The sequence below is a fragment of the Acomys russatus genome, chromosome 20 (assembly GCF_903995435.1).
Source record: "Acomys russatus chromosome 20, mAcoRus1.1, whole genome shotgun sequence".
NCBI lineage: Eukaryota > Metazoa > Chordata > Mammalia > Rodentia > Muridae > Acomys > Acomys russatus.
In genome coordinates, this window is record NC_067156.1 from 50,952,346 (window position 1) to 50,969,391 (window position 17,046).

A 17,046-nucleotide genomic window follows, 5' to 3' on the forward strand; every position below is an offset into this window, starting at 1 on the left:
AACTGCGGGGGGGGGGAATGAAAAATAGAAGAATATTAGACCCAGGCATGGATGGCTCATGGGTACCAGCCACACACTTGGTGGCCTTAAAGGAGACTCAACATGAGTCAAGGGTAGCTTGGGCTACAGGATGAAATACTCTCTCAAAAAACTAACTAATTAAAGGCATAAGTAATTCGAAGAAGAAAGAACATGGTGGAAAACATTATGTGGCTTGCAAAGGCTGAAATATTCACTATCTGTCTCTTCACAGAACAAGGTGACCAAATATTAAGCAGAGCTCTTTCAAATACTGGTGTCTGTCCCACTATACTCCTGTGAGACCAGAATGGCATTCTTTGATATGCTTTAGTCGGCTGTCACCACGGTGACAAATTCTTCAACCCCATAGTGCCCTATCTTCCTTAGTTATGAGGAAACGCACTATACATTTTTTTTTCTAAAGGGGAAAATGTATACATGTATATTTCTTGAAAAACAAAAATAAAAAAGTTAATAAGGCAACATCAACTTTAATACTGCTCATGTGTGTGAGGAATGCTCGAGAAAAGTCGGATGGAAGTCAACTATTGCAACCACTTCTTACTGAGCAGCCTGGTGACACTCAGTGTAGTCACCTTGTGCAGCTATCACCTCTATCTACCTTAGATTGTCCTTATCTTGATAACTGAACTCTCTAGCCTTGCACAGACTTCCTACTGCCCTACCCAAACCTTGGCAATCAGCGCACATCTGTGTCCCTGTGACTTTGACTAATCTAGGTGCAGTCATACAGCACTTTTGTGAGCTTATATTGCTTAGCACAGTGTCCTGAGGGCTCACTCGTGTTGTAGCACATTTTGTTCATGTCTTCATTTATTGATAGACACTTGGGTTGTTCCTACCCTTTGCCAAATGTGAATAATGAATGCTGCTATGAACATGGGTAAACAAGTGTCTCCTTGGGTCTTTGTTTTCAAATCTGTTTTTGAAATTTTTTTACATATACATTTATATTATTACACATATATAAAATAAATTACATACAACAAGAAGAACCATGAAACATTCAGGAATTATATTAATGTTACATTAATAATGTTTGCTTTCAAATCTTTGAACACACTTTATTCCTGGGTACAGAATTGCTAGACCATGTAGCAATTCAGTTTTTAATATTTTGAGGGGGTGTTTATTTCTAACTGTTGATCTCTCTCTCTATATATATATTTTTTTTTCCTTTCTCTCTCCCTCCATCCATATGTGTGTATGTGTGTGTGTGTGTGTGTGTGTGTGTGTGTGTGTGTGTGTGTCTGCCTGTCTGCACCCAGCAGTACCTAGTATTACTGTTATTACGGCAACTGGACTCCACATAGGGAGGGAGAGCACCAACCATAGGAAGGCAGGCTCTGTTCCAGACAGCACCCAGGGAATGCTGTTTCTGCCCCTATACAACAACCAACCACCCCTGTTGTTTCTGATCGCAAATCGAGCCTAGTAAGTGAAAGGATGTCTCTGGAATCACTTTGCAGAAAGCTTCCCGTGTTCTTATGGAAAGGGTATGTCTGACTCTTCATAACCGCCACTCACCATAGATTTGCCCATTAATGCAGCACTTTTTGAAGGTCATGATATTCTGCGTGAGTGTCCCTGTCTTATCGGAGAAGATGTAGTGAATCTGCCCGAGCTGCTCGTTCAGTGTGGTGGTCCTCGCCTTTGCAGGAGTGTCCTTCTCAGCGTAGTACATCTGCAGGTCCCAGTTGATGAAATGACTCTGTCCCAAACGGATCACTTCCACACTGTGGGGACAGAGGAAGGCTTCAATGGTGAGCAGAGAGGGGATTGTCAAGGAATGGATTCTGCCCTCCCTGAGCACATGGGAGTGAGTTGCTTATCTCCTGCTTTGGTCTGAAAGTTAGTGCCCACTCCTGTGATGGTCAATTGTTCTTTAAGAAAAGATTTATAGCCAGGCAGTGGTAGTGCACACCTTTAATCGCAGCACTCAGGAAGGCAGAGGCAGGCGTATCTCTGTGAATTTCAGGCCAGCCTGGTCTACAAAGCAAGTTCAGGCTAGCTAAGATAACACAGAGAAACGGTCTTGAAAAAACAATTTATTTTTAATTCTGTGTGTGAGCCTTCATATGGGTCTGTGCACGTGAGGGCAGGGGCTCCTGAGGACAAAGGTGTTGTATCTTCCTGGGGCTAAAGTTACAGGACACTGTGAGTCGCCCAACTCAGGTGCTGGGAATCACACTCGGTTCCTCTGCAAGACCATATGTGCTCTTAACTGCTAAGCGGTCTCTCCAGCCCCATGATGGCTAACCATGAGCGACCATTTGGCAGGATTTTATAATTCCTTAGGAGGCACACCTCTTGTTGTGTCCATGACAGTGTTTCTAAGAGCAGTTTACCTGAGCTGGGAAGGCCCCATGTGGTGTCCTGGGGTTCCCGGACTGAACAAAAAGCAGAAAGTGAGCTGGGAGAAAGAATACCTGTCTCCTGACTGTGGCTACAATGTGACCAGCTGCCTTACACCCCTGCCACCATGCTTTCTCCAGCATGACAGACTGTACCCTCAATCCATGAATCCAAATAAGCATTTCCTTCTTGAAGCTTCTTTGAACAGATAACACTGTTAAACCAACTGGAAACTGACTCATATCACCCTCCCCCAGCCCGTCCAGTGAAACCTAATCTTCAATGCAACAGTACTGAGGTGGAGCATCTCCGTGATGGTTGGGACCAAAGGGCAAAGAGCTCACAAATGGCAAGGGAGCGTGTTTGCTCTTTGGCCATGAGATAATGTAAGAAGGGGGCATCTGTGACACAAGTACAGATCCTGACCGCTTACCGAGAATGCTGCCCCTGATCGTTGACTCCCCAGTCTCCCGAACCAGGAAAAGTAAAGTTTTGTTGTTTTGAAGTCACCTAGCTTAAAAGCTACACTGGGGTCCCCTGCCCCTCACACCTAGGGACAATTGCGACGGCCAAGTTCACCTGTGCAAAGTGAATTAGCGTCCACCAGGTGAGACACCATCGTGGCTCAAATGAATGGAGTCTTTTAGCAACCAGCACCTAGCCAGGTGGTGGTGGTGCACACCTTTAATCCCATCACTTGGGAGGCAGAGGCAGGCGGATCTCCCTGAGTTCGAAGCCAGCCTGGTCTACAGAGCGAGTTCCAGGACAGCCAAGGCTAACACAGAGAAACCCTGCCTTGAAAAACCAAAAAAAAAAAACCAAACAAACTAACAAACAAGCAACTAGCACCTTAGTTGCTTACCACACTGTGGGAAAAGTATATTCACTTCCTAAATTCCTAGACGTTATAGAATGTCCAAAAGGAGATATCCTAAGAGGATCATATTCATCTTAAAACTCAGCTCAAGGCTGTTTATATATCCAGCAACTGCTAAGTGGGCAGCACGTGGCTGCGTAAGAAGATCTCCCTTCCAAACAGCAGTATCGTTTAGTGTAGAACACTGCAAACAAGGCAGAAGCAGACAAACAAAAACAGCCCAGCAAAACATAAACTCTCAGGGCCTGCACATTCTCTGAAGACAATGAAAGCAGAGAACAGGAGATAGAGACCAATAGAGAGGGGAAGTGACCATTTAGATGGGGAGGGAGTAGGAGGGTTGCGGGGGGGGGGTAGAGGCCATGGGGTAAGGTAACACCTGAGCCAAGGCCTGAAGGACATGAAAGAGTACGGACCACCAGGTGTGGTAGGATGTGCCTGTAGTCCAAGCTCTTAGGTGACAGGGGCAAAAGGCTTGCTACAAGGTCAAGGCCAGCCTGCTCTGAACATGAGTTCCAGGCCAGGAGTATAAAGAAAGACCCCCATCAAAATCAAAACACACAACAAACAAACAAACAAACAAACAGGGTAAAGTGAGCTTGAGCACCCAAGCTTGATTTCTCAGCTTCTACATAGAAAGCGGGACACAGCAATGTCAGCATGCACTCCAGCACTAGGAGGTGTGTGTGGGGTGGGGGTAGGGGGTTCAGGAGGATATCCAGTGCTTTCCTGACAGTCAGTCTAGCCACACTGATGAGAGCTTCAGGTTCAGTGAGAGATCTTGTCTTAAAAAGGACTGCGAAGAGCCATGCATGGTATACATGGTACGCTTGTTCATGTACGTGTGAAGGCCTGCGGTCAACATCAGAGGTCTTCCTCTGTGCCTTTCCATCTGATATTCTGAGATAGTGTCCCTCACTGAATCTGGAGCTCAACATTTTGGCAAGGCTTGCTGGCCAGTGAGCCCCAAGGATCTGCCTGTCTGCCTGCACCCTCCCACCATCCCTCTCTCTGAAGCATTGGGGTTACAGGCACACACAGGCATGTCCAGCTTTTAAGTGGGTGCTGGGGACCCAAACTCATCTTCTTGCATGCCCAATAAGCACTTCGCCCACTGAGCCATCTCATTAGCACCGCCATCTTGGTTTCTTTTAAAGTGGCTACTGAACAGACGGCAGCCCCAGCGATTTACTTCCCACTCAGAGAATACCGGTAACATGTTAAAAATCAGATAAAATGTAAAGGAAGTACAAGCTTCTAGTGACACCTGAGTGTGAGAGCCAGGCTCACTGGGGCAATGACTGACTGGATACTCTATGTATTACAAGGCACAGTGTCCCCTCCAAAGGACCCAAACCCAACTGGTCAATAATTGTGGACTTTGATATGAGAAGGAAGCAGCAGAAGACAAAGAGGGATTATAAACCAGAGAACTGTGACCTTGATTTTTGTTGGGGTTGGGATTGGCACTGTGCAGAGAAATAGCGTTTAGAGAGGCCAAAGGAAGGCAGGGGACACCTCTCCTGCCAGGAGGTAGTGGCAGGAAACAAGGGACTGACAGGAAAGCAAAGCTGGAGCAATGGTAATACAGAAGGTTCTGGGAAAGGAAGAATCTTCACATAGCATTCTGAATCTACCTTCTCCCAGACTGTTTGGACCCTGTGTGTTAGAATCCACTAAGAAGGACTCGCCAAGCAAAGGTGACTGTCACCTTTGACCGTGGGATGTCACTGGCCTTATCTGCACTGAGGACAAGATAGAAAGTGCCTGGCACAGAGCAGACACTCAAAGTTCATGTCCTTCCCCCACCTCACCCTCAATTCCAAAGTGGAACTTAATTTCTTCTTCCTTTTGACCTTTGAAACAACTATTGCTAAACATGAAGGCGCTCCATTGGGAAAAGACACTGCATTCTTTCTTTCTTTCTTTCTTTCTTTCTTTCTTTCTTTCTTTCTTTCTTTCTTTTTTTCTGAGACAGGGTTTCTCTATGTAGCCTTGACTGTCCTGGACTCATTTTGTAGACCAGGCTGTCCTTAAACTCACAGAGATCCACCTGCTTCTGCCTCCCAAGTGCTGGGATTAAAGGCGTGCGCCACCACCGCCCAGATAGGACACTACATTTTTGCCTAAAAGCAAGAGGCCAAGGGGAGGCCAGGCTTACCTGACATAGAGAGAGATGGGCACCATGGTGTTGAGCACTATGATGTAGCCCCAGAAATTCAGGAAGCCCCGGTAGGAGGGCGTGGCATTTTCTCCATCATAGAGATACCAGGAATTATTGCCAACTTGTGCTTCCCAGTAGGCATGGCCAATGGCAAGGCCGGCAGAAACCAGGATGAGTACAATAAAGATCTAGAAGACATGGATTGAGAAGCAGAGTTTCCAACACCAGACATCTCACAGATTCTAATAACATTAGTACTTTACATACATATGACTTTTTAATGGGTTGCAAAAATATTACATTTAGAAGAAAGCAGGATGGTAAGGGTGCTTTGAAAGCCTACAAGGTTATGGCATTGCTTTTCTTGGCATGAGGTTTTCGTCCCGGAATAATATTTCAAAAGAGGAGCTGATGTCTTATATTCAGCCCTTAATGTAATTTATATGGCAGGGGAGCTCTCCGCTATTACCACTTTGAACAATAACATATTGTTTGCGACGATGCTTTATCTTAACATGAAGCAAATTCAAAGAATACCAAATTGAGAGGTTTACAGAAAATACTGGATAAAAGTCTTGTTTGTTTTTCTTTTTTTGCACCCCTTAAGCTCCCTATATAATTGAGGATGACTATAGTCTCTCTGATCTGCCTGCCTCCACCTTCTGGGTGCTGGGAAGAAAGGTACGTGCCACTACACTCTGCTTAGGAGGTAGAGGGAGTTCACTCATGCTAGACAAATTCTCTGCCAATTGGGCTAGATTGCTAGTCCTGTTTTGTTTTCTGACAGGCTTTTCTTTGTAACCCAGGTCAGCTCTGAACTCTCAATCCTGTCTTAGTTGCCAAATGCTGTGAATACAGGAATGGGCCACCATATCCATATTTTTTTCTTTTTTTGAAAGGCATGGAAATGTCTGCCATATTTGGGTAATTATTCATACAGATTCAATGTTATAGGAGTGTGTGACATCATAAATGCATGGGTTGAACACTCCCATGTAAAGATGTAAGATCACCTTGCATTAGGAAAACATACATCAAAATTAGAGCAAATGACAGCAGTCTAGTCTCCCATCTACCAGAATGAAGAATAAATACCGTGTACACCATGTAGTTCATCAAGTAATCAATTTTAGTTCTTTTAAACCTGGTTTTCCCACTATTCTTCATTATCTTAGTGTCAGCACCTAAAAAAATGGAAAATTCAATTAATAAGCATGTTGATATTATTACCCTTTCTGTGATTTTGATTGGAAAAGGACAGAAATGCATTTCCCACCACTAACTCTCTACAAAGTCTGCCTATCTAGTCCCAGCTGGCTCTGGCATATCAGCCCTCCTGCCTCAGCCTCCTGGGTGCTGGGATAACAGCCTGGGCCATTACGCTCCGCTCTTTCTTTTAATCATAAGAACTCGAAGCACATTCAGGAAGTACCTGCAAAAATGACCAAGCCGTGGCAGATGTCGGTGTTCCTAATCACGCAGCCACGTAACAGGATTTTATCAGCATCCAAAGGAAAGCTTCGGCTCCTCCAAAACAGCGTGCCGGTGAACTTATCTAACCGATTGTTTGGTTCTTCACACTCGATGAAACCTTTTTTTAAAAGGTATGACTTACATAGTCAGTCAAATGCAGAAGGGCTGGGCTTAACCAATAGAGTTAGAGTATTTAACTAGAGTTAAGGAAAAGAAAACTTCTGTACAAACCGTCAAACGTGGCCAAGTTATCTTCTGTTTGGAGATAATGGTCTGTGATTTCCAGGGCCATTTTGAACTTTAAATTGGTTTCTCTACAGAGAAGGGGATGGGAAAGAATTAAAGAAGCATCATTTGCAGCTCAAAAGAACAAAAAGAAAATTCCACACAGTCACATTCTGCCTCTCTGGGAGTGAGTGACACTTAATTGTTAGCTTGTTCTATTTTCAAAGGAGTTGTGAGCTTAGATGGGCCAATATGATGCTCGGCAAGATTATAAAGCTAAGATGTGCCGTGTCCTTTTGCTGTGTGCCACTGTGCAAGTTCAGACAAAGTGCAGCCTTCTCTTCAAGTGTACTCCTGGCCCCCAGCCTGGTCTACAGTACACTGCTGTGCTACAATGGTATGGAAGACAGACTTAGTGAGGACACCCTACGCGGTACCTTCTGTCCATATACTCTCTAGAGACGTCAATTGGACGTGTTTCTAAAAGGCAACTCTACCCAGAAAAGGAAGTGGTGGGAATATTTAGGCTGTTCCAACCACAGCACAGAGGTGTGAGCGCTCCATGGGGGCGGGCGGGCGGGCACATCACTCAGGAGGGCCAGGCTGCCTTCTCAGGAGCAGTCACACAGGAATCTCCACTCAGCTGGAGGCTGCCTGGTGATCCCAGCTCCGCCATTATGAAGGGACTTCTCACCTCTCAAGCGTTTCAGAATTTCTCAGCACCGGGAATAAGAGTCATGTCTCTGCTAAGACTGGATGATCACTTAGTTCATCTACAGGGCAGGGAAGGCCAGCTTTCCAGTCCTGGGAGGCTAGCTCTTCATAAAGCTGTGGGTCCATATCTGGGGTATAAGGAACAAGGGCCACAGGGAGCAGAGCCATGACTGTCCCTTCCTGTGTGATCTTCGCCAGTCTACTCTACCCCCCTGGGCCTCAGCTTCTTTATGTGATAATAATAATATACTTGTAAAAAAGATTAAATGAAGCCGGGTGTGGTGGCCCACACCTTTAATCCCAGCACTCCGGAGGCAGAGGCAGGTGGATCACTGTGAGTTTGAGGCCAGCCTGGTCTACAAAAGCAAATCCGGGAGAGCCAGGGCTAACACAGAGAGACCCTGTCTCAAAAAAACAAAAACCAAAACAAACCAAAACAGCAACAACAACAAAAATTAAATGAGCTAATATTTAGAAATGTTTACATGTGATTAAGTCCTCAATAAATCTACTGAAAATTGCTGGGAAAAAAAACAGCACTTTATTCTAAAAATAGTAAGAGAATTCAAAATTGTCTCTTGGCAAAGAACCTAGACTCATTTCTGAAGATATAATAGTACCCGTGGTCACGTCGTGAGCATGGTCACTGCTCAGCAGTTTGCAAGGGGCTCCGGTATGTGGTCTTGAAGGGAGGTGGGGAATTTGGTAGGAAAGCTCTATTTTATAGAAAAAGAAGAGTCAGTCCGCTTTGGACTTGGTCAGACCGGGGCCAAGGCAAAGGTCAGCGCTCAAGGCCTCCTACCCAGACCGCGCAATGCGTGCTCCCGTCCAGGCGAGCTTTGGAACAGCTGCATTCGATTTGCACTCACCCATCGAGCTCCGCCGTTTCTACGTAGCAGAGGCTGTTAGGCTCCGAGCTGGACAACAGCAGGATGTCAGCCTGTGGAAACCAAGACACGCCTGTCACACAGGGTCCACAGGGTAGAAGAAACACGGGGGTGGGATGAGGGTGGGGTGAGGTGGCGGGGTATGCATGAGGAGGAGGAGAGACACAGGAGCTGTCCACTTACTGGAATAAAATCATTCTTTTTCAGGCGGATGACATCTCCAACCTGGATATCTTTCCACTTGATGATTTTGAACCTAAGAGTCAAAAATAACAGCAATTTGGGTTTTTAAGTTTCAGGCCAAGAAATTATCATTCTTCCTGGGTGTCAAATGTTCTGAAAAAATTGTGCAAATCTCAGCAAAGTGTTTGCTGCATGTTCTCCTTTACAATGAGGCCACAAAAATGATCTTTTCCTGTTGGGAGGCACTGGCGTACCCTGTGTTCTTTCCACAAGGGGGCGCTTTGATATGTGGTGGGGACAGTGGCTTGTGCCCCTCCCTGTTTTGTTTGTTTATTTATTTGTTTATTCTGCCACTTACCACTTGCTTAGTGCTGGTGCAAGGAGGCCAGGGACACAGGACTCCCCTAGAGGCCACCAAGAGACCTCACAGGCCTTAAAGTGGGGTTCCTCTCATTCTTTAAATTCCAAAGGATAACTCCGGTTCTAATGCATCATCATTTAAAATGGCTTCAAACTGGAGTGCTCCGCCCCCAAAGGGTTTCACACTTGGTGCATGCAAATACACAGCTCCGTAAACCTGTGGCAGCTGTTCCATCTGAGGTCATGTAGCTGAGTGTAAGGATTTTGGAAATTTTGGCCAACAGGAATAGATTCATGAACACATAATGACTCAAAGTCAAATGCTTAAGGAGCCTGGGGTGTGTCTGAGAGTGTACATCCATGTTACGTCAGAACACTTCACTGCAACCGTGGTTCTGCCAGCAAATGCTGCCGGGAATGCCTCAGCCCAGGCTCAAGACTATCGCTTCTTATGGACCGTAGCGTTTTCACTGTACACACAAGTGTTTTCTGTTCTTATAGACATGACTGTTTAACTGCGGAGAACAAAGACTTTAATATTTCCTGTCATATTCCTCAGAAAACTAGTACATCTTTGTATTATGTTATTTTAGAGTGCTTGGTCTTAAAAAAAAAATGCCGGAAGGGAACTGTTGAGAATAAAATATGACACATATGAAAATGTCATAATGAAGCTCTTTTACTTTGTATGATAGGCCAGAAATTAACTTTAAAAATTTGCTGGTTTTGAATTGCTTATGTGAGTTTTGAAAAGCGAAACAAAACAAAGCATTAAATAAATTCTGGCTTGGGATTGGGACATAATTTGCAACAATTTCCGCTATAGCCTTAAACTTACGTCTATCATTTGTACTACGTACTATCTGAAACTGAGTTGCCAGCAGCGGTGACTCAAAAGTGTCAAGATACTAGCCAACTGAAAAGTGTCTAAGAAGCCGAGCTAAGTCCTGCAGCATCAAATGTTCAGCTGAGACTTAATTCTTCATATAACAAGTAAGCAAACACCACACCCCATTAGTATGAAAAGGCAATTTCATCCTTAATAAATGGTGAAATTACACTGATGTCCAAGATATGTTCTAAAATAAATTTTTATGATTATCAGACAATGATTGATTTGTATGCATATTTTATACACCCACATACCTGCGCTTTCATAAAAATTTCTCAGACCAAAAAAAGGAGCCCTGAGTAGGAAAAGTTTCAGATGCCCTGTGACGACCCAGTAAGCCGCTTTCTGAACACAGACATTTAGTTGCTATGTTTTCCTCTCATGTGCTCACAAACAACAGAAAACTGGAAATTTAAAATGCATTTTAACTATCTGCTAATATCAAGTTGCTCGAATTTGTAAGAATTTAAATTCCCAGCACCAGAACTTTTAAAACAAACTTGTCTTATCACTGGAGATGTGGCTTGGTGACAGAGTGCAGGGTTAGTCTACTGTCCTGACTTCAAGCTCCAGCACCAAAAACAATAATAAAAGTAACAAATAAACTAGAACAAAATGAAGTAAAAAGAAATTTATACTTAATTTTATATTAATTATTGCTTATATTATGATTTAGAAGTGTATGTGTTGCTGGGTGTGGTGGCGCACGCCTTTAATCCCAGCACCTGGGAGGCAGAGGCAGGTGGACCGCTGTGAGTTTGAGGCCAGCCTGGTCTACAAAGGGAGTCCAGGACAGCCAAGGCTACACAGAGAAACCCTGTCTTGAAAAACCAAAAAAGAAAAATTAAAAATTAAAAAAGAAGTGCATGTGTTGATCCCAGTTTACAAAGGGACACATTAGTAACTTTATGTCCCAACACTGGGGACACCCAGAGGCCCTTCTGTTGAGCTGAATGATGTGACAATTTTCCTGGAGAAGGCTGCTGGGCCCTACCTCACTGAGGCAGGCTTGATTGGCTGTTAAGAGCTGCCAGGGCCATGGGCCTGCAGTGGATGCTCCTCAGAGCCCGTGTGTGCTGTGCATGTGTGCCCGCTTGCTTCTCAGGTTAGTGCCTTGGTCTTCAGGCACAGCAGCAGGCGCTGTGCTCTGAGCTCCCTCCCTAGCTTCAGGGCTGGTCACTACCAGTGTCACTGATGTACACTCAGCAGCGAGGTGGGATAGCAAAGAACCTCACTCCCACTCACAATATTGACTCTAGGTGATACCAGCAGTAACTTCCAGCCCAGAATCCATTCCTTTACAAGGAGAGGAGAGGAGAGGAGAGGAGAGGAGAGGAGAGGAGAGAGAGAGAGAGAGAGAGAGAGAGAGAGAGAGAGAGAGAGAGAGAGAGAGAGAGAGACAGAGACACAGAGACAGAGAGACAGAGAGAGAGAGAGAGACAGAGAGAGAGAAAGAGAGAGAGAGAGTGCATGTGCACTATGTCAACATTTACAACTTAGTGGCTTCTATTTTGAACTAAGTGTGGCAGATGTGTGGCTGTAAATTGGGTTATTTTCCTAATGGTGGACACATTAAACAGTCTTTTGAGTTGGGCTTTCATTCTTATTTTTAGCACTTGACTTTGGAGTCCTTCCCTGAGGATTTTGCTCATAAAATAACTCATTACAGCTTCTTGAGTTGGTTGGCCTGGCTAGAGTTGACAATACTCTGTGTTCCTTTAACAAGAGTTTATTGAATACTTTCTGCATGCTAGATGCAGGACATAGTCTGGGCCAGGAGGTGGGACACCTACACAAATAATTCTGATGCAATTCATAGCATAAAATGACGAGCACTGAATGTCCTGAAAGTGGAGAGGTGGGAGAAATCACTTTAGGTGGCAAATTAGGAAAAGTATGGGGACACCCTATATGAGCAAATCCCCAATGGGGACACTTTTGGGAAGGGTGGAGGGAGAAGCCACACCCCAGAGCAAGCAACTATGCAAGAGCTACATATTCTGGTGGCACAGGCCTAGTCACCAGATGCATATAATCCAATTTGGGTACAGCTCCACAGCCCTGAAGGAGAGGTGACCTGTCTATCAGAGGTGACTCTATTAAAATACTAATGTGCTTGAGTAGGTGTCTCAGTCACGACCTACATGCTTATCACCCCAGTACTAGGGAGGTGGAGATAGGCAGACCCCTGGGCTTGCTTGCCAGCTAGTCTACCTTGAACTGGTGAGCCCCAGAACCTTGAGACGCATGATTTCCAAAAGGAAGTTAGAGAGCATCTGTGGAAAGACGCCCAACATTGACCTCTGGCACCATGTGTATATGCACTCGTGACCACAAGTACCTGCCCCAGTGCATATGTCCACATGTGCACATGTCACATGAACACACACACACATACACACACACACACACACACCTAATGTGCCATAGACTTCCAGGCGCTAGTAGTTATTTTTTCAATATGCTTATAGACATATTTACACACGAAGTCTTTGTAGCAAGGTTAAAAAACAGGTACCTGCCATCCTTAATGACTTCACACGTCCTGTTGTTGATTTCCTTGTCCATTTTATGGCGAGCCTTTGGGAGGAAGATGCGGAAGTAGTATTTGGATCATCTCAATGTATAAGACATCAATGACAAATGCCAGTAAGGTCAGAATGGTGATAAGAAAGTGGCTTGCGAAATCCTTACCACATCATCCACCAGGTCTTTGATTGCTGTGATGCCCAGCACCAGAAGTAGGGGTACAAGTGTGGTATACCATGCCAGGGTGGAGATTTGAGGAATTGCCTAAAAGAAGATGAAAAGCTTGTATACACACATGGCCCCACGGAAGCCTGTCTAACCTACAGGTAGTGGGTACTTGATTTCAAGTTTGCCAGTTCCAATGTCAATCATTGAACAAGTAAGTCTACTGAATGGAGGGCACTGAGGAAAGGACGTGTAGGCACCATTCTGAGGGCTCTCGCTTGCTTCTGGAATACGAAACAGTCTGGCGGACAGTGTCCCCAGAAATTATCTCCCTGTGGCTTTAACTAGACCTCAAAGAGGGTTTGCATCATAACTACCCCAAAGTATTCGTAAAAATTCAGAGTGGGTAGAGTACGGAGGAAGCAGCCCTTGACTCTACACAGTAATGTGTTTAGGCAGTGGTTCCTGTGGGTCCCACAATGCAACAAAAGACGGCAATATGGATGGGTCCAGTGTTCAGCTCTATACACTCAGGCTCTCAGACTCTGGACAAGTTACCTCGCCATACTTAGCCTCAGCTCTTCTGGGTAAGATGAAGTCTGTGCTGGTGTTTACCTCATAGACAGCAAGTAAGCAGGCAAATAGCCTGTCTATTGTTGTCACCCCAATGGGGACTGCTATACCTTAAGAGAATGCATATGGGCTGCAGCTAAACCATGAACATGTGACTCTGTCTTTCTCCCTCTAGAAGGAGGATATGGGAAAGTAGCTCACTGACTGCAGAGAAACCTAATATGACTTGAAGTGCACACCTCTACACTTGCCCGGTGACACACCCTTTCCTGACCAATCAGGTCTTCTGTCTCCCTACAACTGTGGAGTATCTACTTCTTCCTGCTCTCTTTTCTCCCTTTTCTATACTTTCTGCTCCACACACCCTACATCCCTCTCAGACACACGGGTTATTATATTTTTAAGGCTTTATTAGTAAATCCCTGTGGATTGGATGTTTTCCAATCCAACTCTGGTGATAAAGAATCTGATAAAGCCAACCGACTATGTTATCTTTATAACCCACATATCAGGTGCCAAAGGTTGACGGGGAGCACTGACTGAAATGTGCTGAGCCCCTTGATTATAGCAACCATTTCTATACAGATAAGAGTCTAATGCTCCAGACAGTTGTGTTCCTAATGTGAAACCAAGTCATGAGAATAACTTAGAAACTTTACGAACAAAAGCATCCTTAAGGAAGAACAGGTGACTAAGTTAAAAAAAAAAATGGGGGGGGGGGACAAACACAAACAACAAAACCCTACTAATCTTAAGGTACAAATAGTTTTATAAAAAATAGTTTGTTTATTTAATACATTAGGGATACAGCTTTGCCACTCACACCAGTATAAAAATTAATTTTTTAAAAACAGAATTAAATCATGTCTGTTGGTCCAGGCTTGTAATTCTAGCTACTTAGGAGGCTCCAGTGGAAAGCCTACAAGTTCAAGGCCTGCCTGGGCAAATAGGTGAGATTTTGCCTCAAATTAAAACAGTGAAGAGAGCTGAAGGTGTAGCTCTATGGTAGAGCATGTGTGAGATTTCAAGTTAAATCCCTCTTATATCTGAAACAAAAATGAAAACTAGAATCAGAACGGTTTTGCCATCTGTTCCCTCTAAACACTGGCTGAGCTGGTTCACACATGAGGCACAGATCCCTTATGGAGATAACTATGAAAAAAACAGAAAACACCTTTGAGATTGCCTACTGGCTGCTTACCTGCCTACGTCACTGACAACAAACTCAAGGCATCAAAGGGCATTACCTGCAAGATAAGGAGGACCAGGAAATAGAAATTGGCTGCTCTCTTAAATTGCTCAAACAAATTCATGGGTAGAAAGGAAAATCCGTTGTACTTGTATGTCTTAATTGCATTGTTCTGTTGGAAACAAAACAAAAACCAACGAATTATTGTAAATGGTGTCATACACCAAGTAGACCCGCCTGCACAAGTCACCATTACCCACAGCTTGTCAAAACCCAGGGCCATAATTCTCCAAGCAGAAGAAGGATGGCATTTCAAGTTTTTAATTCTACCCAGGCTTTCAATGATTTTAGAGTCTAAATCACAAGATACAGAGACCAGACTGCGACCTTATGGAATCTGCTGTCACATTTCTTGATCCATAGAACTTCTTAGGACTTGGGGCCAAGATGGATGCCAACATGGGCAGAACAGGAAAGTACCTTTTATTAAGGGAATATGAAGGCCACTGTGTCAGAAAAAGCAAAAGACATTTCTTGCAGGTTGATTGTATCCTCCAAAAAGTAGACTAAAGCCTCACTCTAATACCCATTAACAAGATCTTATTTGTCTATAAGGTCTCGGCAGATAAAAACAAGATACCTTCACAGTGGGTCAGGGGTTCTATGCTAATGACCCTTATAGCAATGGTTGTAAACCTGTGGGTCTTGACCCCTTTGGGAAGGGAGGGGGGCATCAAAATCCCTTTCACAGGGGTTGTCTAAGACCATCGGAAAACACAGATATTTACATTACAATTCTAACAGTAGCAAAATTACAGTTATGAAGTAGCAATGAAAATACTTTTATGGCTGGAGATCACCACAATGTGAGGAACTATATATATATTAAATGGTCTCAGCATTGGAGGGTTGAGAACCCCTGCCTTTAGGAAGGTGTGTGTGTGGGGGGGGGTATTGGATACAGAGACACACTGGGAGAAGACAGAAGCAAGGATTGTAATGATGTGTTTACAAACTAAAGAATGCTAAGGATTGTGGGTAAGCACCAAATGTTGGGGGATGGGGATTCTCCATATGGGACCTACTTTGTCAGCCCCTTGACTCTGGACTTCCAACTCCCTGAACTACTAGAAAATAATGTTCTGTTTCCTAAGCCACACAGCTGTGGCACTCTAGTGACCCTAGCAGGATTGGAAAGCTATTCTAAGCACTTATACCCATGTCTTTGGCTATCAAACTATTGAAACAATGGCCCCTAAGAATTTGGAATTGTCCAAATTCTCATGCTGGGAGAAGGAAGGGCTGAAACCTCATACCAGCCTAAGGAGGGATGTCTCTCCTGGAAAGAGATTTCACACAGTTATGACAATTTGTCTGATTGAATTATTGATCTGACTAGAGCCATGACACTGATGGCCAGTGATGGGTTGTCAACATATTGACCGGGACAGCTTAATTACACATACCTCTCCTCCTCTGGTTAACCTTCACTTCATGGGAAGATCTGGAACATGGACCCGGGAAGTCCCTGGACTGCTTTCTTTGTTTCTCTTCTCAATATGGCCATGGTGAGTAAATTCCTTACTCTGCTTTTAACTAATATCCCTCTCTCTCTCTCTCTCTCTCTCTCTCTCTCTCTCTCTCTCTCTCTCAATAGGCTTACTGGTTTTTACTTTATACATATGAATGTTTTGCTTGCATGTATGTATGTGTACAACATGCATGCCTGGTCCTTGCAGAGGCTAGAAGAGGGTGCCATACTCCCAGGAACTGGAGTTATAAATGGTTGTGAGTTACCATGTGGGTGCTGGGAACTGAACCATGGTCATCTGCAAGAGCAGACTGAATCATTTCTCCAACCCCATATGTCTATGTGCTAAATCAGATTTTAAAAGAAATTATCATATTTTAAAGGAAAATATCTTTGCTATCTCTAAATCCATCCAAGGCAGAGTCAACTCATTACTTTCAAAAAAAAAAAAAAAAAAAAAAAACTTCATTAACAAATCTTATTTTAACATGAACTTTGCAGGGTAGGTTTCTACTGACATAATTCTACTTTGTTTCAAGTCACACCTAGCAACCTTCAGAATAGTTAAACTTTAATAAAAATGACATTCTATAGGATGAGGAGGGTCATTTTCTTTCTTTTCTTCTTCTCTGCTCCTCCTCCTTCTCCTCCTCATCCTTTCTTTCCTTCTTCTTTCTTCTCTTCTTTTCTCTTCTTTCTTCTTCTTTTTCTTCTTCTTCTTCTTCTTCTTCTTCTTCTTCTTCTTCTTCTTCTTCTTCTTCTTCTTCTTCTTCTTCTTCTTCTTCTTCTTCTTCTTCTTCTTCTCCACCTCCTCCTCCTCCTCCTCCTCCTCCTTCTTCTTCTTCTTCTGTTTTTCAAGACAGGCTTTCTCTGTGTAGCCTTGACTA

The 17,046-nt window shown here is 44.0% G+C and overlaps 1 protein-coding gene across 1 annotated transcript in view; it reads right to left on the reverse strand.

Annotated features, from left to right (window-relative positions):
• Nucleotides 1–17,046, reverse strand: part of Atp8b1 (ATPase phospholipid transporting 8B1) — a 128,503-nt gene that overhangs the window by 35,551 nt on the left and 75,906 nt on the right. Inside the window, exons 4-13 of the mRNA XM_051163434.1 lie at nucleotides 14,687–14,800; nucleotides 12,867–12,965; nucleotides 12,691–12,752; nucleotides 8,921–8,993; nucleotides 8,720–8,790; nucleotides 7,143–7,225; nucleotides 6,871–7,029; nucleotides 6,534–6,622; nucleotides 5,436–5,626; nucleotides 1,570–1,778 (exon numbers count right to left, since the gene is read on the reverse strand). Coding sequence (XP_051019391.1) covers nucleotides 1,570–1,778; nucleotides 5,436–5,626; nucleotides 6,534–6,622; nucleotides 6,871–7,029; nucleotides 7,143–7,225; nucleotides 8,720–8,790; nucleotides 8,921–8,993; nucleotides 12,691–12,752; nucleotides 12,867–12,965; nucleotides 14,687–14,800 — 1,150 coding nt within the window. The remainder of the gene's footprint in view (nucleotides 1–1,569; nucleotides 1,779–5,435; nucleotides 5,627–6,533; nucleotides 6,623–6,870; nucleotides 7,030–7,142; nucleotides 7,226–8,719; nucleotides 8,791–8,920; nucleotides 8,994–12,690; nucleotides 12,753–12,866; nucleotides 12,966–14,686; nucleotides 14,801–17,046) is intronic.